At 43.6% G+C, this 26,321-nt stretch overlaps 1 protein-coding gene across 5 annotated transcripts in view; it reads left to right on the top strand.

Annotated features, from left to right (window-relative positions):
• LOC106562169 (transcriptional enhancer factor TEF-1) overlaps positions 1-26,321 on the top strand; it is a 56,756-nt gene that overhangs the window by 26,844 nt on the left and 3,591 nt on the right. The window contains exons 4-14 of one of the 5 annotated variants that reach the window (XM_045689130.2): positions 12,903-12,967; positions 14,651-14,713; positions 14,805-14,867; positions 17,446-17,457; positions 21,261-21,395; positions 21,679-21,725; positions 22,049-22,110; positions 22,286-22,410; positions 23,677-23,850; positions 25,059-25,199; positions 25,838-25,990. In XM_045689130.2, the coding sequence (XP_045545086.1) occupies positions 12,903-12,967; positions 14,651-14,713; positions 14,805-14,867; positions 17,446-17,457; positions 21,261-21,395; positions 21,679-21,725; positions 22,049-22,110; positions 22,286-22,410; positions 23,677-23,850; positions 25,059-25,199; positions 25,838-25,990 (1,040 nt within the window). The remainder of the gene's footprint in view (positions 1-12,902; positions 12,968-14,650; positions 14,714-14,804; positions 14,868-17,445; positions 17,458-21,260; positions 21,396-21,678; positions 21,726-22,048; positions 22,111-22,285; positions 22,411-23,676; positions 23,851-25,058; positions 25,200-25,837; positions 25,991-26,321) is intronic. The other 4 variants (XM_045689132.2, XM_045689133.2, XM_045689131.2 and 1 more) reach the window with 4 other exon arrangements.

Below are 26,321 nucleotides of genomic sequence, written 5' to 3'. Positions count from 1 at the left end.
TTCTGGAGATTGGCGACACTATCAGTCCACATACAGTCCACGTATGCCTTTGTCCTTCTTGTCTTTTGAAACAAAGCTTTCCCATTACTGCTATGCTGTGTGCTCTGTCATCTCATCAGTGGGCCGACCCATGCTCCTCCTATGGGCACTAAGTGGCACTTGGTTTGCAGGGATGCCAAGGATGAGTTAGGCATAATGAGCAGACCTGGCTCACCCCCGATGGCCCAGCTCTGTGCTCCTCTGGGGCCCGCCTTACCGGCCCTGCAGTGCTTCCAGAGACAGCGAGCGGACCTGAGATCCCCCACTGGGCGGATAATGAGGAATTCTGGGATCAGCTCAGGCTCCCTGAGTCACCTGCATTCACACAGATTGGAGTGTGCGGAACTTCAGGCCGGAGAGACATCAGACACCTCAACAATAATCCCCTCTTTGTTCCTGAGCCATTGTGGCAATGGAGCACTGCTGTGTTTTTACACACATGAAGGAAAAATTCCAATTATATTATATTATATTTTTTCTCCTGATAAGAGGAACTCTTGAAGTGTAATCTGAGTTTAGTCTGGACGGACTGAATGTTGGCATTGTGAGACTAGCAGGTTGTGTTGAATAATGTAAAGGATTTAAAGGTCATGAGTTCATAGGTTGACACACCAAGTTATGTAGTCATTCTGGGTCAGTCAGTAAAGATGTTTCTACTTCTATCTGCCCGTCACTCTGTTTGTTTGTCGTCCGCCCTGCCCCACTCACTACATTATATTTAGTTTACTCTCAGGGACAATGCTTCCAATTGTCTGCTCCTTAAAATTCTGTCGGATTTTCAAAGGGAGATTGTTGCAGTATAACGAGACTCAAAGGCACATGACATTTCAGCCTCTAAAATTCAAGGAAGGGTACCTTTTATATGTGCTCTTTGTGCTGTCACTTTAAACCAAGCTCAACGCTGACAATCCTGCTGCTGCTTGCCTGCACCTGTTGTTGTTTTGTGCCCGTGGCAATGAAGAGAGACGTGTGTGTGTGTTCGTTCCATACGCCCAGCTCGAAGAGTATGAGGACAGGTGATACAAGCAGGTCGAGTTATATTTAAAACTGGATTTCATATCGCTTATGTAATCGTAATGTAATCAATTTACATTCGAATGGATTTTCATCGAGATTCTCCGCTTTTTTGATGATCAGTACTGTTATTTTTAGTAGGGGTCTCCCCAGCATGTAGACCCCAGTGTTAACCTGTGTTGTTATTGAAGTGACCCTGTGTGTGAGGTGTGACCAGGCATGGCATGTTGGCACTTGTCGTAGATTCCTGTCTCCTGCCTGCCTGCCTGCTGCGTTAACCAGCCTCAGGTTGTTGGGGTATTGCACCACGCTTGGCTGCTCAGCCAGAACAATGGGCCCTGGGCTCTTGTTGTTGTTATTTGTTGACCAGTGGGTGACGGGATGCTATTGGCAGGAGCTTAAATAGTGCTAAATTGGCGGTTTACTCGCAGACGCAGAAATAGGAACGGAGATTTGATTTGAGATAGCATGCAACGTTTATGAATATTGGGGATACTTTTGGTGTATCCATATGTCAGGGTTAGACGAAGGAAAATCCTTGTAAATCTCTTTCCGCTGGATTTGTTTCGTGACATTTAGGGACTTTTTGGTATATTAATGTAAATCCATCAGCATACAGTAGCTGGTATGTCTGTTATGGACAGCAGTCTCAGTTTGTCTTTTGTAGGTCAGGACCTCAGTTGGTTTATCAATGTCCAGACACAGGCTCCTCATCAGAATGGAATGTACCATGGAATCTCAGATGGCTTTCTTAGAGACTGTGAGAACCCCGACACATTTATACATAGACAAAGCAGACACACATACATGCATGTAGGCTAAACACACACACATTCACGCACAAGCGCACATAAACACGGACATCTGTGTCCTAAAATGATCAACACTGAGGTTGTTTTTGTCATTAAATGATTGTACAAAATACAATGTTTGTTTTTCCCATATAAAGGACACAATCAGGTTTTCAAGTCCCATCCTGTTCTAACAAGAGAAGAAAGAGCGCTTTCTAAAGATGCCATGTAATTCCTGACCTGCAGGGAAGAGAGACTACAGAGGCTTACAGTGTGCTCAGTTGTGATTTGACCATGGCGAGGTTTGCTCAATGTTTTATCAGGAAATGTTTGCATGTGAGAGCAGGGTTAGGTTAGTAGGGAATATTCTGCTGCCTGTGTGTGTCAGGGACTTTATGGGTTGTGTCCCAGCAGGGAAGCCTGTGTGAGTCTCTTTAGAGCTGGGCTGGTTTCAGGTTGCACGCTCCCAATTGGCTGCTTTTGTTTGAGTAAAATGCTGGAACTCTGGGCTTCTTAAAGTTGCAGTGTCTTATGCTCTCCATTCATGTAGAGCATCAGTTTAACACTGATGATGGCACCATTTTATATTTATGAAACCCTTTCTACTGATGAGACCAACCATTCTACACTGATGAAACCATTCTGTGTAATCAATGTAAGAATGGAATCTGTACTGTACCTCTATATTTTTCAACCAGTGCTCCAAAAGCCTGTCATTTAATGTTGGCAGCAGATGTTGAAGCATGTGATTGTATGTCCAAGGTAAAGCCTATAGGATTCTCAACTGTAGAAACTGTAAGTCTGTTCATGGAGAGGATCATGAAGAACAGGTAGGAGATATGCTAACCTTGCCAATACTGCACAGTGTTCTTTGCAGAGAAGCAGACAAAGGAGCTGCTCTTAGAAGACTTCTATACTCATATCTCAACAGCAAAGAAATGATCACATTGGGCATGTTTACTATCATTTACTATCATTTACTATCGTGTTTGGTCTGTATCACAGGCAGCTATCTCTTCTAGACTGATTGGAGCTGTCAGACTGTTACAGCCTTAACAGAGAGGATTGTGTGCAATTTCTCTGTTGGAAAATGATAGCATTCCCTCACAACTTTGAGAGATAAGGTTTTTACTTTCAGCCTGTGTGAGTTAAAGAGAAGCAAACAGGGAGAAGGAGAGGCAGACCACATCAGGGCCACAAAGTTGGGCTTTTCATTTACACATATTGGTCGCCGCTAACAGGTTTTTCTTTGTGTTCAGATGCCGGATTGATCCTGAGAGATTGAAAATATTGATTTAACCCTGTGAGGGGGCAGGTGGGGGTGCCTCCCTGCCTGCCAGCCAGCGTCATGTTCACACATCGGCCGCGCTCCGCTACAAGTTCCTCAGGGGACTCCTAATTACCGTCGCCCTCACAGATTAGTCCAGCAGCCAGTCCGACTGTAGCCTGACTCCCTGGTTGTTTATTTCATCCCTCCGTCCTTCTCTCTCTCTTCCTCCCCCACTACTCCTGAAAGACACACCCCGACCCAACGGCCAGGCCTGCCTCTGCAGTAATGTATGTGATGATATACTCAGTGGCTTCTAATTGATAGAGTGATTCAGACGAGTGCTGGTTGCGTTAATTGGTCCCCGGTGAGCGTATGTATTGCTCTGAGAGGGGGGAGTAGGCCTGAGCCGCAGGCTCGCCTAAGCAGGACAGGTCAGGGAGAGAGGACGTAGAGCCAGCCAGGGCCACTGCGTGATGGGTGGCGCCCCTAACTCCTTGCCCCTGTCCGAAACACAGTCGCCATTTAGCAGAGGTTAGCTGGTGTAATCCTCTCTGTGTCTCCATGAAGACCCGGGTCAGTAACCTGTTGATATCTGATGTGCCGTTAGCTTGAGAGAAAATACCCCACCTTTAATCTCTCACGGTTAACCTGACTCATTACCTCAACCACTCACTGGGCTTTTACCCCACTTTAAGGTCAGTTAAAGTTAAGTATTGATTTCTTTTTGGTGTTGGCAGATATAAATAGATTTTTAAAGAGGTATTAATTACATACAAAGACATTATAAGGAGATATTAATTGATCAGCAGTCAGATTTCCAGCCACCGAATGAGACTTTTTATCCATTAATCAGGCCTGAAGACTAAACACAGTGCTTTTGAGTGTCTGTGAGCGCCGACCTCCACTGGGTTGAATTATGAATGTGTATCAGGAGTCGGGAGAACTTGGCGAAGCCTATTCAGCTGGCCACTTTCTGCGGGTGAAAGTGATGGTCTATTACCACTGAATGCTTGTAGATCCTGGTTGCATACCATGCTGTTACTCACTGTAGAACAACAGTTATATCACATGACAATGATTAAGTAGCGGATATTGTTGGACGGCTCGACGACTGAATGAGAAACATTACTCAGGTTTGGGGTCTGCTGCTCTGTTTGTTCTTTGTTTGCTTATGACCACAAATATAGCCTAGCCGTTCCATAGAAGAGCTCACCCTTTGTAGCCCTAATCATCAGAAGGAACTGCTTCTATTTTCTCAACCAATCAGCAAAGTCCTCACATTAGAAACCACAAATGAACAAACTGCAGAAATGGGATAAATGAATCACTTGAAATCATAGTGTATCTAAGAGAAAATGAGGTTATACCTCAGCAAATATAAGATCTTGTCTTCTCATAGATACATACATTTTAGACAGAAGTATTTAAAATATAGGTTTATGGTAGTTTTGCAACGTATTCGTCTGCCACAGATTACTAGCACATCGTTTTTAGTGAAATACTGTAAATGTATTTGAGTAATAGTAGGCCTGTTTCTAAAATGACAATCATGTCATTACATTTGAATGTTACTTTCTGTCATTTCACATTGTATGCTAAAGGTTATGTAAGAGATTGGGAACATCATTATATCTATGTCTTTGAAAGTGGACTGGATTTTGCCTTTTTGTTTGTGGAGCTCATTTTATACATCATTTTTAATATTAAACATGATATTATGTAAACATCATCTTAAAAACATAATCTGTTCGTGTAAACCCATATGTGAGTTTAGTGAGTTATTCGAGGGCATTCATGTTTTGTAAATGGGTGATATGAATCTCTGCGGTTTCTGTCTGCCCTACCGGCCTGTTTCAGAAGTCCTGAAGAGGGGGACACATTACTTAATGACTATTCGAACCAACCACATTTCTTCTTCAGTGTTACCTAAGTGCCCTCATGGATTGGTTTCATTATTTAATTTTTTTTCTGTTTCAAATGAGCTCTGAATTGTTGTGATCTGTGGCTGTATGAATGAGAAATACATGTTGAGTGTTGGGGCCGAGGTCAGAGCCGAAAGCAAACAGCCACTGATGTTCTATTTTTTCTCCCAGAGACATTAAGGAGCCTGCCCTACATTTACACAGGCACACAGCAGGCTCTACAAATCAAATAGTCAAATCATGGATTGTGGAATTTTGGGTGGAGGCTACAATGAATGTACAGATTGCAGATGACAAATCAGAATCCCTTACTATGTTTCACTTAAAATAATTCATAAAAACATTCTTGAAAACTATTTGCACAAAAAAAACGAACATATGGTCTTTATTAATCCTTGTTTCCTCTTACCCAGCAGCATGGCACCATGCGATGGATTATTAAAGCAAGCTGAGTGAGTAGAATGTAGAGGATGTGTATACGTGTGTTTGCGTGTGACCTTGCCCTCTCAGCAGGAGGCAGATGGACGCACGCACAGACGGCCTCTTTGGAAGATATATAGGCTTAAACTTTCAGTTTGTAAAAGCCAGGAGGGATGGGTGGGACGTGTGTGTCTGTCATCGTGGGGGGTGGGGTAAACTATTGTGACCCTAAGAATGGCCCGAGTGTGTGTGAACGTCGACGTGCCAACTTTGGCCTTGAAGTCTTTCTTAGGGCCCCACGCTTTAAATACCGGGGGGGGGGGTTAAGCCACCCGAATAAGTAGCTGGTTGGCTGGAGTCAGATGTTGGGATCAGCAGACGCTATCCTCTTTCTAAATGGATTTCACTGGCATAAGGGGCTGAGCCCCCTCTCCCTCTGACCCTAATTATTACTGATGAGAGAGCAGAGATTTGAAGAAAAGGGGGAGGAGGAAGAGGGGAGGGGAGGGAGTTTCTTTGAGCCACACCTTCATGGGGAAACACCTGCAGGATCTTAGCAACTTCAAGCCTTTATTTTTAGAAGCAATGGAATTGTTTCAGCTAGCCTCTTGCTCAAAGGACAGACCTATTGTTTTGTTCACCTTGGCAGCTCAGCAATAATTGTTTTTGTACAATTAACACCAATACAAACAACATACTTTTGTAGTGTGATTATGTTTAATGATTATAAAACTGGGCTATTGTTGCGTCATTTAAAAAAATGATTTTGTACATATTCAAATGTAGGTTACTTGAAACTGACAGCCAAACGTAGGACACCATTGTCTGTCACCTGTTCAACTTCCAGGCCTCAAGGCTCCTTTATTGTTAGTGTAGTGACAGGTTCTCCTCTTGGCAAGCGCTGTTTCCCAGTGTGCCGCTGTTCTTGTCAAGTTAAAGGCTCTCTGCCTCCTCTACCCACACCCTAACCCAGCCAGGGACCCTCCTGCTGAATGCCTCCAGATTGTTGGTTTAGTCTATTGTAATGCTAATGTCAGCCTGAAACCCCTGAGTCATCTATCAGGGATGACAAGGAAGTCAGGCCTATTGTCTGAACCTGCTACTGCATCCACATAGAGAGAGAGGCTGGCCTCTGGCCCACACTGCATTCTGGGACAGGAAACCCAATGGAAAAGGATCAATGCTGCTCTTACTCTGCCCAGACAGGAAAACTGTCAAGCCATTTACATTGACAGGCATTCATGTAATCAATACTTACATAGATGCCTGTGTCTTTAGGAGGAGAGAGAGAGAGAGAGAGAGAGGAGAGAGAGAGAGAGAGAGAGAGAGGATAGAAGCACTTTCTCTGGTTTTTCTCAAATTAATGTTTTGAGACTGGGGAATGTGTAATAGGTGCTTTACCCAGTAGTTTCCTACAGCACAAGGTTCTAAATATTGGGTTGAGATAATGACTGAGCAGTGCCCTAACATCTTACAGCGTGTTAAGCTTTCACAGGTCTAATTCAGGTTAAGCCTGGGCGAAATCACATTGGTGGTTCCTTTTGGGCCTTGACAAGTGACACTTGAGAAAATGACATTGTAATGAGAACGAAGGATAGACGTGTTTGGTGGGGAGGGGCATGTCGGCGAGAGGTTGCCCCCTGTGCTGTTCAAGGCGTGTCCTGTGCTCCTACTAAGAGGAGAGAGTTAAAACCACATGAGTGAGCGCACCGCTGGCTGACATGGAGCCAGGCCCAGCACGGTCTCAACATCCATTGACATCATCGCCCACCGCCGGACCAGATGTGACTGTGGTTGTGCCTGCATTAAACAAAAGTGCTGCTACAGGAAATGAGCGCCTTGAAAAGGAGGAAAAAAACCTTCAGCAAAGCGTTGTTATTACCACTCGAAGGACGTAACCAAGGCAGTTAAAACGTTTAATACGCCATAACCTAAATTATTCCAATGTTTATCATATGCAGGTGCATTGCTTTGGGGCCTTTTCAGATTTTATGATCTTTTCATTGATATGCCAGTGGAGATGCTTCGTTTACAATAGCCTCTGGGTGCGTGATCAATGGCAAATGTATGCACATCAAGTTCACTTATACTTATATAATTGACCAGCTCACCCTCTGGAGAAATGTATCTCATCACTGCCATGGGTGAGAACATGTGTGTCTGGGCTGAGTTCAAGTTCTGGAGGGTCAGCACCATTTTCGAGCTAAATGAATATCTCATGCCATATATATTCTGTGGATATTATGGCCACATGACCCAGGCTATTGGTCTATCTCATTCCCTTCTTCAGATGAGGCTCTAGCACTGCTGTTCTCCTGGCAGGTGACAATAGTCAGGCCACAGCACCACCTGTCTTTCCCCGGTGTCACTCACCACTAATAAGTAGCAGGATACTTTAGAATATGGGCTGAAGCAGAAGGACATGTGGTCTACACATGTGGGATGAACTAACTTCAACTCAAACATCCATATACTGTATCTCCTGCAAGACTCAGATTCTCTGCTTTTCATAGAGCAGCTAATGATGGACGTTTTGTTAGCAGTGATTAGTTTGAATATAGAGACAGTAATGTGATGAGAACGGAAGAGGAGAGAGAGTCAAGACTTATAAATGATGAGAAGGGCTTACCAAGAAAAACTTCCAAAAGGACTCATTCAAGGTAGAAAGGAGTTGGAGCGCTCAACAAAAAGTGACACAGTGGGGATTTTTGAAACATTGAGAAAGACTATAAAGGTCAGAGGAAATTATTACTGAAGAGGGAGTTCAACTCGGAGTAATGCTAATGTTACTCAAAGTAGTGTGATGGAACATTATCAGAATACGCCTAGGGAAAGTTGAGGAGTTGTAAATAAGCTGGGAGTCTGTTATTTTTGGGGGCAGCAGGCTCCAGCAGCACCAGAGGGGGTATGAGTGGGGTGGGGGTAGAGGCAGTATGGGGGCTGGCGGTAGGGGGGTATGAGTGGGGTGGGGGTAGAGGCAGTATGGGGGCTGGCGGTAGGGGGGTGTTGGATGGGGGCTAGGAGCAAGCAGACACAGCAGCTGTGTAAACCCCAACAGTCCAGGGAGGGATAGAGCGAGGGGGGGGGGGGGGGGGGGGTGGACTTTCCAGCTAGGCCTACTGCAGTCTCACTCAAAAACATTTTTACAGTTTAATGGTGGACTGTGTTATGTGCTACAATAACTACATACCTGAGATGTTTCAAACCATGAAATAAGTGGTGCTGCTGTATGAACCATGACAGCTAATAGGCCTAAGCAGCAGGTCATCCACCACATACTGATTTAAAAGTGTTACCGGAGCATTGGCTCTCGGACTAACAGGCTCCGAGACAGCTTCTACCCCCAAGCCTTAAGACTGCTAAATAGCCATAAGACTGCTAAATAGTTAATTAATGGTTACCCGGACTATCTGCACTGACTCTATGCACACTCACAAGACTATATATACACACTCACTCACACACACACTACACTGACACTGACACTCTCACGCAAAACATTCACATACACTACACACACACATACACATACACACACACACAAACATACACACTATTTTACTTGTATTATTATCTATCCTGATGCCTAGTCACTTTACCCTGCCTTCATGTACATATCTACCTCAAATACCTAATCTGCTACTGGTACGTACCAGTACCAGGTATATAGCTCCACATTGATCTGGTACTGGTACTCCCTGTATGTAGCTCCACATTGATCTAGTACTGGTACTCCATGTATATAGCTCCACATTGATCTGGTACTGGTACTCCCTGTATACAGCTCCACATTGATCTGGTACTGGTACTCCCTGTATATAGCTCCACATTGATCTGGTACTGGTACACCCTGTATATAGCTCCACATTGATCTGGTACTGGTACTCCCTGTATACAGCTCCACATTGATCTGGTACTGGTACTCCCTGTATATAGATCCATTCTTGTGTATTTTATTCCTCTTGTGTTATATTTTTTCTTTGTATTATTATTTTTGAACTCTGCATCGTTGGGAAGGGCTCGTAAGGAAGTATTTCATGGTTAAGTCTACACCCGTTATATTCAACTCATGTGACAAATAAGATTTGATTAGATTTTTGATTGCAGGGGCAGAAAAAGTGCATTCCTGTGGTCAGGCTTGAGTGGACTGTGACTTTATTCTCTACTACTATTGTAACACCCAGCAGGGCTAGGGACCAGGGTGAGGCTGTTCCAGGATCCTCCCAGGGAGGAAGGATGCTCAGGGCCAAATTAGATTTCTGACTGAATGAAGAATCAGCTCTGGGGGACAATCCCAGGAAGAGTGGACCAACTGGCTCTTTGTGGTGCTGTGGTTTGAGTGCCATTGATATGGCCCAGGACCTTCAGGGTCATTGAGATTCAGAGGAGACCATTCTTACCGGGGGGAAGGAATCCACAGAGCATACCTATTAGCATGACTCTACTCTGGGGATCACACCATAAATATCTAATCCTTTTCCTGCTGCTTTGAGTGACAACAAAAACCCTCCTTCAAGAGTTAACTCCCTCAGTCAACCCCCATCCTTTCGCCATTACTTTCCCTGTTTTCTTCCAGTGGGGCACAACTATCCACCCGTCAACCTGAGTGAAAATGAAATCACGTGTCCTTACGATGGTCCCAACTCCTAAAGATTGAGAGCTTCCCCTCTCAGCAATTCCCTTCCAGGGCATCATCGGTTACGATGCAGGGTTACTTTTGTCCAGCGGGGAACCTCTGAAGGAGAGATGCAGAGAAGCCAGGCCAGCGTAAAAGTCTGGTCTTGCGTTGGGAGAAGGTGTTGGCCAACGTGTTGACAGACAGTGGAGTAAAACAGGCTGCTGCTTCAGCGTCTTTAGGGGTAGTAATTCATCCCAGTCGTATACCTCACTAAATAAGATGAACAGCTCACGTCAGCTCAGACTCTTACCTCCCACAGAGTTGAAATAAGCATGTGTGATGAAGCAGAGCTGGGAGCCTGATGTTCATGTGGAGAAAAGGGTCTATCTTGGTTCACAACAACTTTCAACTCTCTGAATGCTATTGGTTCTCACTGTTTAGGGCATAGTAATCTGTTGATTCTTATTGAAATAATCTGCTAATCTGTTTTGAATTGATTGTTCTCATTTGTATGAATTTAATTGCTTCTTTCACTTTAGTTAAGTAAAAACGTTCATGGCATCGAAAAGCTTGTTTGAACCAATGCCAATTGTTTCCAATTATGTTATGTGCTTTTAAAAGAGGAAATTAAAAACACAACTGTACTTGAAAAGTGTGAATGAAAAGGAAAGAGAGAGAGAAAGAGCGAGAGGGAGAAAGAAAGTCATCTGGCATTGCTTAGGTTCCAGGGAAATGAAAAGGCCGGACTTTAAAACGTTGAATTAGAACTCTCAACAGGGGTAACTTCTCTACCGTGCGACTCCAGGCACTGCGCCACATCTCTCAGAGTAAAACACAAGTGTTGATTAGTTTACGGGAGACACAGTATTGCCCCTTAGAAACATTTTGAGTAGGTCGGAGAGCGGTTGAATAAAGTGGATTCAGAGTGCTGAATGTGGCCAGTTGCTGTTTTAGCAAATGTTGTTTTGCAGTGGAAACACAGGAAAGAAAGCAGGTTCGCCAAGACCCGCTGAGCAGTCTTTTTTCAGCCTGGTCAAGAAAAAAAAGAAAATTCAGCAGTAAGCATTTGTGTGCTTTGATCTAGGAATCAGGCGTCTGCATGAATGCCCTTATTGTCATGTTATGTGTACACAGTGTGTGAATTATTGAAAACAGCGCGGCCCCGAGGTTCATCTGGGAGAGATTACAGTGCAGGCATGCTGGGAGGCCCGGGCCGGGATTGAAATCCCCCAGATGCTGTTTATTTTTCCAGGGGAAGGAGACCTGATTCAGTCACCCTGGACTTGTCTAAATGCTCCTTGTGAGGAGGCGAGACTTGGGTCACGACTCTCGCCACACCCCTCCTCCTGGTGCCTCGCCCACAACAATCCCCAGCCCCCGTCATGCAACAGAGCAACACCTGTCTGGGTGTGCCAGACACATGGAGCAAGGTGTTGTGCTACACAACATGTGTTTACTCAACTTCTTCAGTTTTATCAGTGCGTTGATTTAAATGTGCTATTTTGAAAAGGCACTAGTAAATCTGCTACATCAGGGTGTCTTCTTTCAAAAGAAACTGAACATTTGAAATGCTTATATATAGAGCCAGTAGTGAATCTAGGGGCTAATACATTTGATAAAATAGTGAAAGCAAACATCTTGGCATCCAAACCCCTCTGGCATCCAAAAATAACACTGAGGGAGACAGCCAGAGAGAGAGAGGGGGAGCGAGAGAGAGAGAAAGAGAGAGAGAGACCCTCTCCGTTGACAGGTGTTGTTAATGGCAGTAACTCAAGGGGCAATATCCAGACTGAACGTCCTTTCATCTGGCACACCTGAACAGAGCGCGCTCCCTGGGTTCACAGCAGGTGGAGACTTCTGCCTGGCTGCCTCGGTGTGACATTACACAAACAACAGGCAGCACATACAGCCCCAGCCTAACAACCCAGACCTGCCTGCCACCACCTCCACTACGCTTGTTCTATACTTCACTTTATTCACCATCCTCATGTGCAGCATCTGCATTAGGCGGTCCATCCACTGCCTTTCACAGGACATGTTGTAGCTTTTCCATTCTGAGAACACAGTCACTGCTCCGTAGCCAATGTACCGGTATATATTGATGACGCTAAGTGAAATATCAAGACACGGCCTTTCATTGAGCTGGAGAAAAAAAGCCTGTTTGGTTGTTTAAAGGACGTGTTGCATTACATGGGAGGGAGAAGTAGGTCCATGGCATTGGTTGCCTTCAGCTGGACACATAATTAGAGTGGCTCCTTACCTATAATTTGCGTAATAGTTTTGGGGTGGCGGTATGTTATTACCATATGAAAAGGCTAAGCAGGGGTCATTGTGCATCGCTGCAGCAATTAGAGGCGAGCTGAGGGCAGAAGAATGTTTGGCGCTGCCATTAATTAGAAATCACTACAAAGCCCATGCTTTAATAATCATTTAGTGAGAACAGCACTGCTTAAATTAATATATTTCCAGTGCCATTATTTACAGTAACAGTATGAATGTCTGGGTCAGTTTCTTTTCATAGCGTGAGGCTTTGAAGAGAATGGGATTCAATTAGATGAATTTGAAAGGCTGTATGCTTGTTGTAAGGCTTTTGCATGCTAATGCAACATGCCGCTTTTACATTTCAATTGGATTTTTGTTTGTTTGTTTGTCAAGATGTATATAGTGAGATGTTAATGTCTGATGATTATACAGTATGATGCATATTTGACTAATGTGTGCTTCATTTGTGTCATTGTAAATTAAAAGGACACGTGAAATCCAGGATCTCAATGATGGCTTATTTTGTGCTAACCTTTCTCTCTCTCCTTGCTGTGTGCTTTCTGCAGGTCGGAATGAGCTGATAGCCCGATACATCAAGCTTCGGACTGGAAAGACGAGGACGAGGAAGCAGGTAAGAGGGGAGCGGAAAAGTTTGCATGGCATGTTAAAACTGAAGAAGGCCATCACACCTGAATGTACCTGCTGCCTGTGTTTCTGATGGAGAGAACACAGGACACACACACACACACACTCACTTGCATGGAGCTTTGCTGCATGCTTGGTCTGATGGGAGGCTGTCTTACCAGACCCTGGATGTGTTTAGTCTTCTTACAGTTATCCTGCATGAGAAGATGTCTCTGCAAAAGCTCTCTCTCTCTCTCTCTCTCACACACACACACACACACACACACACACACACACACACACACACACACACACACACACACACACACACACGGACACCCTCACATTACAGTAACGCAACTATAACACACTCGTTCCGTCTGGAAGAGTGTTATAAGATATATACATTACTCAATATTTGTGGTAAAAAAATATATTCAGTGTTTTAAAATAATCACAACAGAAACTGGATTAGGACATAGATGATAGGACATTGATTAATAACAACATTATTGTTGTCTGTTATACGTTTCCAGTTGATGTAAGCAACAGACTGTAGATATAAATAGATGTTACCCATAAGCTCCCATAATATAAGTTGGTGGGAAGGTGTCTGGCCATGAGGTCCATCAGTCTGGTTGAGCAGGAAGTCATGCTCGTATGTCCATGATAAACACCCCTGTGTCCAGACTGACACTCTATAGCTGGGTGGGAATTGATCAGCCAGCTAGAGAAAAGTCATGTGTGCTATGTCTCTGTAATTCACTCTCTCAATGGGGGATCACACAAGATAGAAGGTTGTTTGCCTGCTGTAATTTATGGTACAACCAAAAAACACAAATATTTGATATTTAATTATTGAAGTGTTGAGATGTTAATAAATCAGTCTCAATCAGAAATAATGGTAATTTATTTGAGTTAATTAACATCATTTGAAATATGATGATTACTTCCACATTCACTGTTCTAACTAAAGAGCCCTGTTCTGTATGAGACTAGAGAAAACAATATCAAGACATAGGTTGATTAAAATAAGGAATGTCAGATTGAATTGTAATTGTAATCTTATTTTGGCAAGATGGAACAGAGTACCTCTCAATCACCCTGCTCCCCCTATTAACAGACATGCTTTTAGGCGTTGATCATTCCCTGGTGAACTGCCTCAACAGCCACTTGTGTGTGATTGGCCTGATTAAGACCGAGAGGAGAGGAAGGAAATCCCCCTCAGACCAAGTGTTCGTCCCTCCCCCCGTCAGAAATACAGACTGACCACACATTATCTTACTATAGCCAACCATTTACACTACTGAATATTTTATACAAAAGCATTACATATTTCCAAGTCTGTGTGAATGTTGAAAGCAGCATGGGCCTCTGAAACACCTTATCCGGCTCCCTTAAGAATACAAGACTGGCCGATTCTCATTCAGTACACAGTCGATCACATCTGCGCCCTGTTAATGTGTGCTAAAGAGGCCTGCATCCTTCTTAATCAGCTCACTTAAGTGACAACAACAGGCAACACAATGCTTTGTGGCTGTGAGCTTGGTGTGTGGCTTGGAGATGCTTCTATTATCCTATTGGGCAGCTCAAATCCCCCTGAAGTGTTCTCAACAAAGAGATGTGTAATCCTTTTTGTATTTTTGGTTTTCTTGTTTTTTCTCTCTTCTTTTGTTTTAAAAAAATGGAGGTGTCTAGTCACATACAGGTCTTAGCAAGAAAGAAAGTTCGAGAAATCTCAGCTGCCATCAAGGTACGTCTGGCTTTGCCCAGTTGCAGGGGGGCTTTTCATCGCCATGGTTACAGGCTGTTCCTTTGTTTTCCTCCCCTCCCCTACCCCGCAGGTGTCTAGTCACATTCAGGTTCTTGCCAGAAGGAAATCTCGTGAGTTTCATTCCAAGCTAAAGGTATGCGCTTTTCTGCTTTTGGGCTTGTGGTTGCTGTGCGTAGTCTTACTTCCTGTTTCCCGTGGTGACAGAGTGAATGCCTGACGCTCTGATTCCCGTAGCCTAGATCCCCTGCTTATGATTAGAATTCATAATATAACACACACACACACACACACACACACACACACACACACACACACACACACACACACACACACACACACACACACACACACACACACACACACACACACACACACACACACACACCTCTCCATAAGTGTTTTATTTCTATTTTCTTTATTGTCATTGAACAATAAGTGAATTTGCTTTGAAAACAATTGTAAGGATCTGTTCAAAAACTTAAGAAATATATTTTAGGTTTGTGAAAAATATAAGATATAGTATTACTAGTGTCCATAATGCAAGTCTGAAAATAGATAGCATTTTAAAATGTATTTATTTATTTAACTATTCAAGTCAGTTAAGAACAAATTCTTATTTACAATGATGGCCTACACCGACCCAACCCGGACGACGCTGGGCCAATTGTGCGCTGCCCTATGGGGACTCCCAGTCACAGCCCGTTGTGATACAGCCTCGATTCAAACCAGGGTGTCTGTCGTGACACCTCTAGCACTGAGATGCAGTGCCTTAGACCGATACGCCACTCGGGAGCATATATAGATATAATGTGAATGAGAAATTCAATATTCTCATGAGAGCAAGGCTTGCTAAATATTCTAAATCTGTTCCACAGAGCTCAGAGCTTGACACTCTTAAAAAGAGCTTAAAGAATTTCACTTTCTTCTGTATTTTTTGCCAAGAAAAATATGTTCATGTTAGTCCAGACATCCGAAAGGCAATGTCATCATTTCCTCAGTTAAATTAAAATGAGCCCAACTGCGTTGGATCCTTATAAAACCCTCAAAGCAAATGGCACTCACAGTTTGTAGACTTTGTTGCTTCTTTCTTTCTGTTTGGCATGACAATGTGAACCCAGAATCAGAGGTTGGTACTGGTGTTATCTGTACTGAATGTGGGAAAGCATGTTGGCAAGATGCATTGGCTGTTGGTGAGTGGCTGAGAGCTGAAGTTCAGAGGTCATCAGCAGAAGTCTGTTTACATGTCATAAGCAGACACACTATCAGCCACTGATGTGCTGCATGTTAAAAGGGTTTAGGTTCAAAGACTAAGGGTGGTCTATGAAAAAACCTTTGCCTCTTTTTTTTTCTGTTTTAACCTAATCATCTTCCCCTGTCAATGCTGAGTTAAGACCATGAGGAAGCAGCATCTCATCTGCCCTCTCTGCTGTTGTGCCAACCCTCCATATTGATAACTCTAGGCTATCACATTGACATGGCTATCAGTTGCCTTCTTTTCTCTGTGTACATGTGTAGCTGTCCTATTACATTCTTCTTCTGTGACTCATTTTATCAATGTGTTGAAAATCATGGGCTAACACCAAACATACCTTTTCAAAAATGTCTTGTGAAATAAAATATATTGTGAAAGGTGTAATCTTGTAATACATGTACCTGTAATTCAAAACATTTTTCCAAGGGTCATTTGGTAATGTATGTGTGTTTAAGGACCAGATTTCTTTCTCTCTCGTCTTTATGAGGGGATGACTACATCTTTTGACTTTCCCCTGTTCCCAGTGTTCAGATGGATTAATGACCCCTCATTAGTGTGTGTGTGTGTGTGTGTGTGTGTGTGTGTGTGTGTGTGTGTGTGTGTGTGTGTGTGTGTGTGAGAGAGAGAGAGAGTATCAGCCAGCTGTGAATGCCTGGTCTTTCAGGCACAGTGCGGCTGTCTGAGTTAAAACAGCCATCTTTTGTACGGGTCTCTGTCTACTCTCATCTAAAGCAAATTAGAGATCAGCAGCAAAGAGAAAGGCACGCGTCCCCCTCCATTTTACAGGGAACATCTCTGTAAATCTGCTCTGTCTCTTTTCTTATCTGAGACATGTTGAGTGAAATGACAGTCATTATGGTGCCATTCTTTGTGCTACTTCTCTCAAACCATAGCTGACCATAGTGATCAAATCCTCAGACATTCCAAGTCCACCACATTCTCCAAAATCTTCCACCCCACATTATTATTATCCAAATTTCAGTGTGACAGCAGTGCTAGTTGTTAATGAGTTTGAGGTTCCTGTACTGATACATTATTTCAGTGTAATGTTTTGACAGAGGACATGGCACGAATACTTCAAAGTGCAGTTTGCTTTGAATACACATTTAACAATGGTATTTTGTCAGTCTAGGTTTTCTTACATTTTTGTTACGACCAAAGGATATAATGTCCTAAAATATGATTCAATAGAATTCATATAATTTTGCAAGCATTATTATAATCAAATCTGATTAACTGAAATCTGATTAATTGAATGAAATCATTCAACTTTCACCTACATTGTCAAATTGATTAAAGTGATTTCTAGAAATGCTCTTTGTTATCAGGGTATTGTGTGTTGGATCATTGAAATCAAAATGCTGATTGATAAAACATACATTTTTACATCTTGCTAAAGCAGGATTGTTGTCCAGATAGATTGTAAAATTACAATAAAACCTTGTTTGTTTGCATTCAGGTTACAAGCATGGTAAGTATCAATTATCCGTCCAAGCTCCTGGCTCTGCTCTTGCCAGACCTGTCAGCTGGTTGAGTATCTTTGCTTCTGCTATAGTACCATAGCTGCTGCTGCAGCCCAGTGACTGTCTAGTCTGTGGGCCTCTGTCATAGCTTCACACCACTGCATCTACAGATACTGTACAGCTCTTGCCAGCATGCTCACCCTCACCCTCAGCTTCTGCATGTGTTCTCATGGGGGTCCTAGTTCTGTAGGGATGGGTCAGAAGTCATACTGTATACTGCTCTACTTGTGTTGGGATAAGAAACGACATTTCTGTTCGTTTGTGCTGCTGTGAAAACACAGTAGAAACAGAATGCCATAGATACAGTTTAGCTGGATGGTATACAGCAGACTACTGGGTGGAACTGATGCTAGCGAGTACTTCTCCACCGTTCCCTCAGCCACTAACTCCCTAACTCACTACACCTGCTATCGATTAATTAACCTTGCTTGATATCAACATTAAATGTGATGACATTTTTTCTGATACACAAAGGCTGAGAGTAGTCCTCATGTACTGTATTGAGCTGAAGCCTTTCATTTTAAATGTTTTTTTTTTTTTTAATTGAACCTTAATTTAACCAGGTAGGCCAGTTAAGAACTGCGACCTGGCCAAGATAAAGCAAAGCAGTGTGACACAAACAACACAGAGTAACACATGGGATAAACAAACGTACAGTCAATAACACAATAGAAAAATCTATATACAGTGTGTGCAAATGTATTAAGATTAGGGAGGTAAGGCAAAAAATAGGCCATAGTGGCAAAATAATTACAATTTGGCAATTAAACACTGGAGTGATAGATGTGCAGAAGATGAAAGTGCAAGTAGAGATACTGGGGTGCAAAGGAGCAAAAAAACAAAACAATATGGGGAAGAGGTAGTTGGGTGGGCTATTTACAGATGGGCTGTGTGCAGGTGCAATGATTGGTGAGCTGCTCTGACAGCTGATGCTTAAAGTTAGTGAGGGAAATATAAGTCTCCAGATTCAGTGATTTTTGCAATTCGTTCCAGTCATTGACAGCAGAGAACTGGAAAGAAAGGCGGCCAAAGTAGGAGTTGGCTTTGGGGATGACCAGTAAAATATACCTGCTGGAGCACGTGCTACGGGTGGGTGCTGCTATGGTGACCAGTGAGCTGAGATAAGGCGGGGCTTTACCTACCAAAGACTTATAGATGACCTGGAGCCAGTGGGTTTGGCGACGAATATGAAGCGAGGGCCAGCCAACGAGAGCATACAGGTCGCAGTGGTGGGTAGTATATGGGGCTTTGGTGACAAAACGGATGGCACTGTGATAGACTACATCCAATTTGCTGAGTAGAGTGTTGGAGGCTATTTTGTAAATGACATCGCCAAAGTCAAGGATCGGTAGGATAGTCAGTTTTACGAGGGTATGTTTGGCAGCATGACTGAAGGATGCTTTGTTGCAAAATAGGAAGCCGATTCTAGATTTAATTTTGGATTGGAGATGCTTAATGTGAGTCTGGAAGGAGAGTTTACAGTCGTCCAGAACCGTCCAGAGTAGTGATGCTAGTCAGACGGGCGGGCAGGTGCTGGCAGCGATCGGTTGAAGAGCATGCATTTAGTTTTACTTGCATTTAAGAGCAGTTGGAGGCCACGGAAGGAGTGTTGTATGGCATTGAAGCTCGTCTGGAGGTTTGTTAACACAGTGTCCAAAGAAGGGTCAGAAATATACAGAATGGTGTCGTCTGCGTAGAGGTGGATCAGAGAATCACCAGCAGCAATAGCGACATCATTGATGTATACAGAGAAAAGAGTCGGCCCGAGAATTGAACCCTGTGGCACCCCCATAGAGACTGCCAGAGGTCCGGACAACTGGCCCTCCGATTTGACACACTGAACTCTATCTGAGAAGTAGTTGGTGAACCAGGCGAGGCAGTCATTTAAAAAACCAAGGCTGTTGAGTCTGCCGATAAGAATGCGGTGATTGACAGAGTCGAAAGCCTTGGCCAAGTCGATGAAGACGGCTGCACAGTATTGTCTTTTATCGGTGGCGGTTATGATATCGTTTAGGTGCACCCATGACCAGCTCGGAAACCATATTTCATAGCAGAGAAGGTATGGTGGGATTCGAAATGGTCGGTGATCTGTTTGTTAACTTGGTTTTCGAAGACTTTAGAAAGGCAGGGTAGGATACATATAGGTCTGTAACATATAGAGTGTCTCACCCTTTGAAGAGGGGGATGACCGCGGCAGCTTTCCAATCTTTAGGGATCTCAGACGATACGAAAGAGAGGTTGAACAGGCTAGTAATAAGGGCTGCAACAATTGCGGCAGATAATTTTAGAAAGAGAGGGTCCAGATTGTCTAGCCCGGCTGATTTGTAGGGGTCCAGATTTTGCAGCTCTTTCAGAACATCAGCTATCTGTGAAGGGGAAATGGGGGAGGCTTGGGCAAGTTTCTGTGGGGGGTGCAGAGCTGTTGACCAGGGTAGGGGTAGCCAGGTGGAAAGCATGGCCAGCCGTAGAAAAATGCTTATTGAAATACGTGATTATCGTAGATTTATCAGTGGTGACAGTGTTTCCTCGCCTCAATGCAGTGGGCAGCTGGGAGGAGGTGCTCTTATTCTCCATGGACTTTACAGTGTCCCAGAACTTTTTGGAGTTTGTGCTACAGGATGCAAATTTCTGTTTGAAAAAGCTAGCCTAACTGCCTGTGTATATTGGTTCCTAACTTCCCTGAAAAGTTGCATATCGCGGGGGCTATTCGATGCTAATGTAGTTCGCCACAGGATGTTTTTGTGCTGGTCAAGGGCAGTCAAGTCTGGAGTGAACCAAGGGCTATATCTGTTCTTAGTTTTAAAAAAATTAAATGGGGCATGCTTATTTAAGATGGTGAGGAAAGCACTTTTAAAGAATAATCAGGCATCCTCTACAGACGGAATGAGGTCAATATCCTTCCAGGATACCCAGGCCAGGTCGATTAGAAAGGCCTGCTCGCTGAAGTGTTTTATTAGGGAGCGTTTGACAGTGATGAGGGGTGGTCGTTTGACCGCGGACCCATTACAGTCGCAGGCAATGAGGCAGTGATCACTGAGATCCTGGTGGAAGACAGCAGAGGTGTATTTAGAGGGCAGGTTGGTCAGGATGATATCTATGAGGGTGCCCGTGTTTACGGATTTAGGGTTGTACCTGGTAGGTTCCTTGATAATTTGTGTGAGATGGAGGGCATCTAGCTTAGATTGTAGGACGGCCGGGGTGTTAAGCATATCCCAGTTTAGGTCATAAGGAGAAGAGTGGGGGGACTTGATGAGAGGAGCCATGAAAGGAACTCTTAACCAAAGCTTTCGTCCTTCAGACTTACTTTAGTCATTCTCTTTGTATGGTTAACTGTGTTCTGTCAGGCAGACAAATCCAACCTTGACACAAGAACTATTGAATTATGTTATATTCAAGGAATAACAGAGAAAGGAGTTATTATTAATCACTCCATTACCTATTCTATATGGTTGGAAGTGTGTTAGTGATAGATTTGTCAACAAGGAAACTTGCTTTTATTAAGTGCATGCCCGCACTTAACATTTTATACAGGAATTCAATTTTCACTTTACTCTGTGGCACATTCCTTTGAAACAATCCACTTCTTTAATGGCTGCCGCAATATGTTTGCTTTTAACATGCATGCTGTCCGTCGTTGTTGGAGGCGAGTGTGTGTGCTTGTGTGTTTAGAAGTGTGGCTGTTGTTATCACTGTTCTATGTCCCCCATCTTGCCGTCTGTGAGTGCTAAGCCTTTTGTGACGGTTGTTGAAGGATCAGACCGTGAAGGACAAAGCCCTCCAAAGCATGGCCTCCATGTCCTCGGCTCAGATCGTCTCTGCTACCGCCATCCACAACAAGCTGGGCCTGCCAGGCATCCCGCGCCCAGCCTTCCCCGGAGCGGCAGGGGTAAGAGGCCCGCCGGCAATGCACTATCGGTCCACTCAGACCAGCACACCACAGAGGGCAGCCACCAGGCCCCCTGCTCCCCAGCCAACACAGCTGACGTCCCATCCAAATCACATTACACACACCAGGGCTTTATGGAAACTGACCACATCTGATAAGCACACAATCAAAACGAATGCTAGTCGAGATAACTACATGTGTTAATTGTGCTGCTTGGAAGTATTTTTCGGTGATGTGTTTGGATGTTTTGTTTTGTTTTGTATTGATATATCTAATTCTCTAGTTTTGGCAGGGCATGATATCGACAGCCCAACCTGGATCATCCCAAGAGTGAGTATCGTGTTCTATTCTCAGAAAACATGGAACGTGACTGTTTTCCATTTCACTCCCTCTCTCTGTCACCCTCTTGCTGTTCCGCTCACTCTCTCGCTCTGTCGCTCTCTATGTCACGTACTCGCCAATATTTTCTTTGTGGGTGCAGTGGTTGAAGGGTCTATATGTTCCAGAGATAGAAATGAATGGGCTCTCGTACAAATACTTCAGTCAGCCTTCTTTCTTCCTCGCTGCTTGTCAGTAGTGATATATTCAATATGTTGCTCTGTAGAAGTTCCAGACCATTGCATTTTTCTAATGGGATCCTCCCTCTGTTTTAGCATCAAGCCGTTCACCCAACAAGCATATCCCATCCAGCCAGGAGTAACAACAACGATTTCCAGTAAGGCTTTCACGCATGCTTACAACCAATTTCCTTTTTTTTTCTTAATACGTAGACCTGTAGCATTGTTTAAAATCTGACATTATAATGAGTTATGGAGATAAAATTCAGTTTGATGATATGTCAGAGAGAGAGTTGTGTTATCTGAGTGTTGCTCATGGTGGTTGTGATGCAGGCTATGAGCCCACGTCAGCCCCAGCCCCCACAGTCCCAGCGTGGCATGGCCGCTCCATCGGGACATCCAAGCTCCGGCTGGTGGAGTTCTCTGCCTTCCTGGAGCAGCAGAGAGACCAAGACTCAGTGAGTATCAGGGCCCCATACTCACTTATCAGACACTTTTATCCAGAGCGATTTACAGGAGCAATCATGGTTAAGTACTTTGCCCAAGGGAACATCAATAGGTTTTTCACCTAGTCAGCTTGGGGATTGGAACCAGCAACCTTTTGTTTACTGGCCCAACGCTCTTAACCACTAGGCTACCTGCCACTACTCATCACCACTGCATATGTATCTTTCATGTACCACTCTACCAGGCTACTCATCACCACTACACCACTACACCCTGCCACTGACCTATTCACTGTATCCAGACTAGCACTACCTCAGGGTTTTTTATGGGGTTTTAATGTTGAGGGAAAAAATAACCGCTCGCTCTTATAGCTCTTCTTTTTCATGAAAGCATGTAAAAGCATGTCAAGATAGGGAGGGTATTGTCCGTATTCATGGCCACTCTCATGAGACATAGCTGTCACTCATTTCCAGCTCTTATCGGCCAGTTCTGTCCCCCTCTCACCACACAGAAGGTCTAGCTGCACACTGTCGAGGATCAAAGAGACGAGAATGAATGCACACACTAGATTGAATTCCCTTCGCTAGTTCTGACCGACCATACACAAACACAGAACACTGGGATTAGGGGAAGTAAGATGGACCACAGACCCATGTCACGTCATGTGAAAAGGCACACAGACCAGCAGCCCTAAGCTCATGCCTCACATTCTTTATTGTTTGGTTTGGACGTGAGCGATCTGTCTTGGTTTGTCTGCATTCCCCCGAGAATTTTATTTTGTTATTGATATCGCATGACAACAGCCATTAATCTTGTATTTAGCTGAATATTTGAGATGGTTACATGGCCTTAAGGCTAGGCTGGAGAGGCCATGCAGCACTCTGGTACTGAAGTAAAGGGCAACAGTGACTTTGAAATAACCCTCATGATAAGATTTGACTCTCTCACAACCAGAGCATTAGGACAATAGTACAGATTTAATTGTGAAGATATTCCCGGATTTGCTGGCATTTCTCCTTTTTGTCTTATGACTATATATCTTATTTATATTTTTATATCTCATACAGATGGAGAACAGACTGACTGGTACTGTAAATTAGAATAGTTTTGCTGAGGATCTCAGTCAGCCAGATGTTCTACAGTTATTGAAAACAGAACAGTAATAAACTGGCAACTTCTTTATGAGAGATCAATACTCAAAAGCATTTTTTTAATGATTTACATATGTGTCTTTCTGATATTAGCTCTGTAAGATCCTCATGTTAACTGTCTTTCAGTACAACAAGCACCTCTTTGTGCACATCGGACAGACGAACCACTCCTACAGCGATGCCTTGCTGGAGTCAGTGGACATTCGTCAGATTTATGATAAATTCCCTGAAAAGAAAGGAGGACTGAAGGAGCTCTTTGGCAAGGGTCCCCAGAATTCCTTCTTCCTCATAAAATTTTGGGTGAGTGTCATGTTGCAAAGTGTCTGCACTGGTCTGGTGACTGAATAGCACTTGAGTGTGTACAGTAGGCCAGTGTGTTTGTATGAAGAAAGAAGTAAGAAAAGATATGGAGAAGAAAAATAAACTCAAACAGATATTTAAACAAATATGTTCACAGAACTACTCACTATTAATTAGCTTGTGAAATGAAACGGGTGAGATTGAATGCATTTTGTTCTACATTAGTATCTCCATAAAGATATATTGTATATCATTTCTCATGTTGTTTCTGTGGTATAAAGCATTTCCTGTTTTACAACCCAGAGAAAACGGAATTTGTTTGGTTTCATCTCTAGTGAACGGGTTTAATCAGAGGCTAAACACTGAAGATGGCTGCAGAATGCATGTTGCTATATTTGGCCTCGCATAGCAGGAGAACTTGTGATCAAAGCGCTCGCTAATTCAGTGTAATATCTCAAAACAATGGAGTGACCTGGTTGCACTCTTAATGGCTGTTTAAACATTGCATGTATTTTACCCCAATGGAAAATGCTAACTAGCGGCAGCCAACAAAGTGGGGCTCGCCATCGCAGCCAGAACAGCCCGCTCAAATTCCTTTTGAAGTGACCGGCCAATCTGAATTTCAAATGAAAGGCACAATCTGCACAATAATTAAAGTGTAACTGCTTTGACTAATGAAGGAGGAGGATGCTATAGAAGGAGATGTGCTCTTTTTGTCCCCATAATGAACATGATGTCCTGGACCTGGAGAGCTGCCCTCAGAGCACTGCTCCTTTTCACTAGCATGAATCATCCTCTTAACATAACTTCATTTAATCTCCTTTATAATCTAGTTCCAAATATGGAATACATTTACATAGTCATTCAGAGGTGGCTAAGAAGTGTTTTATTTATTTAAGACTATCCGTTCACTTTATCACTGATGCCCCACTAGATGGTCATACATTCACAGGTGTCGGTCATTATTTATTTAAGATAAATTACGACTTTCAATCTACACTGTCATTTTTCCATTGCATGGTGCATATCCATACAACATTCTGCATTCCATTCAATTGTCATCTCATTGCCCTCTCACTTAGAGGGGCAGTATTGTGATGATGGCCATTTTTGAGCTAAGACACATTTCTTTCACCTCATATGGATGAAGAAATGGAACACATTTCTGTCTTACCAACAACTTATATTGTGTTATTTGTGGTTCCCAGGCTGACTTGAACTGCAACATTCAGGATGAAGCGGGGGCTTTCTATGGAGTGACCAGTCAGTATGAGAGCTCCGAGAACATGACAATCACCTGCTCAACTAAGGTGTGCTCCTTTGGCAAGCAGGTGGTCGAGAAGGTGGAGGTGGGTACTCAACCAGTCTTATTGTTCCAAAAAATGATCGTATTCTGTAAATGACATATTCAGTCATCAGTATATGTCTAGGTGGAAGAAGCGCACACCTGGTTAGGTGAGGTTCTCAGGTGAGCCGCACACTCTTAAGAGTTCAGATGAAATCATTTATTACCAAGGTTTCGACAGCCAAGCTGTCTTCATCAGGGTTTCATGACAAACACTGCGGGTCACTAGTTTATGTAGTTTGGAAGGACACACACAGGTGTCTGTAATCCTGGCCAGCTGTGGCATGATTTCATTGGTCGATTTACAAATATCAATAGAACATATAAAAAAGCATGAATGGATTACATACGATCATAGTTACAATTAGGTTACATCATATAGGCCTACAAACACTTTAGTTACAATGGATAACAAAAACACAATCATCAGATCAAACTCTACGATGAGACCGAAGGGAGCAAGTGTCTTTAAATTAAAGATCCAGGCGGTCTCTCGTTTTAACAATAAATTGTCAAGGTCACCCCCTCTCCTAGGGAGGGTGATGTGTTCGATGCAGATATAGTGAAGGTATACAGTATGTGTGACATAGCTATCAGTATATGCGGCACACATTTCTGGATGTTGGTTCTCTCTCTCTCCAGACGGAGTATGCCCGGTTTGAGAACGGACGCTTTGTGTACAGGATAAGCCGGTCTCCCATGTGTGAATACATGATCAACTTTATCCACAAGCTCAAACACCTGCCTGAAAAATACATGATGAACAGTGTCCTGGAGAACTTCACCATTCTATTGGTAAGGATTACTTCTTGTCCTGTCCGTCCTACTACTGCTTCCTAAAGCAGGCAAATACAAAAGCCAGTCTCCCACTACTCTAACCTGTGGCTAGGACCCTCCCTTTCCTTTATGCTAGCTTTCTGCTGGGCTCCTTTGGCTCCAGCGAACCTGAAAAGAGGAGCTCTGACTGGGGCCTGAGATGAGCATCGTTCCATGCTCCTGCATTCCTAACATTCCACAGGGGATGGAACGCAGTGTGAGGAGCCTTATCATCTGCAGGGGAGAGGAAAGGAGGAGGGGGGGGGGGGGCGATCAGAGAGGGTGGGGACCCCTGTTATTAGCCATCACA

The sequence above is a fragment of the Salmo salar genome, chromosome 11 (assembly GCF_965601325.2).
Source record: "Salmo salar chromosome 11, fSalSal1, whole genome shotgun sequence".
NCBI lineage: Eukaryota > Metazoa > Chordata > Actinopteri > Salmoniformes > Salmonidae > Salmo > Salmo salar.
The sequence above is the reverse complement of the archived record's forward strand: the minus strand, read 5'-3'. Positions and strand labels throughout refer to the sequence as shown.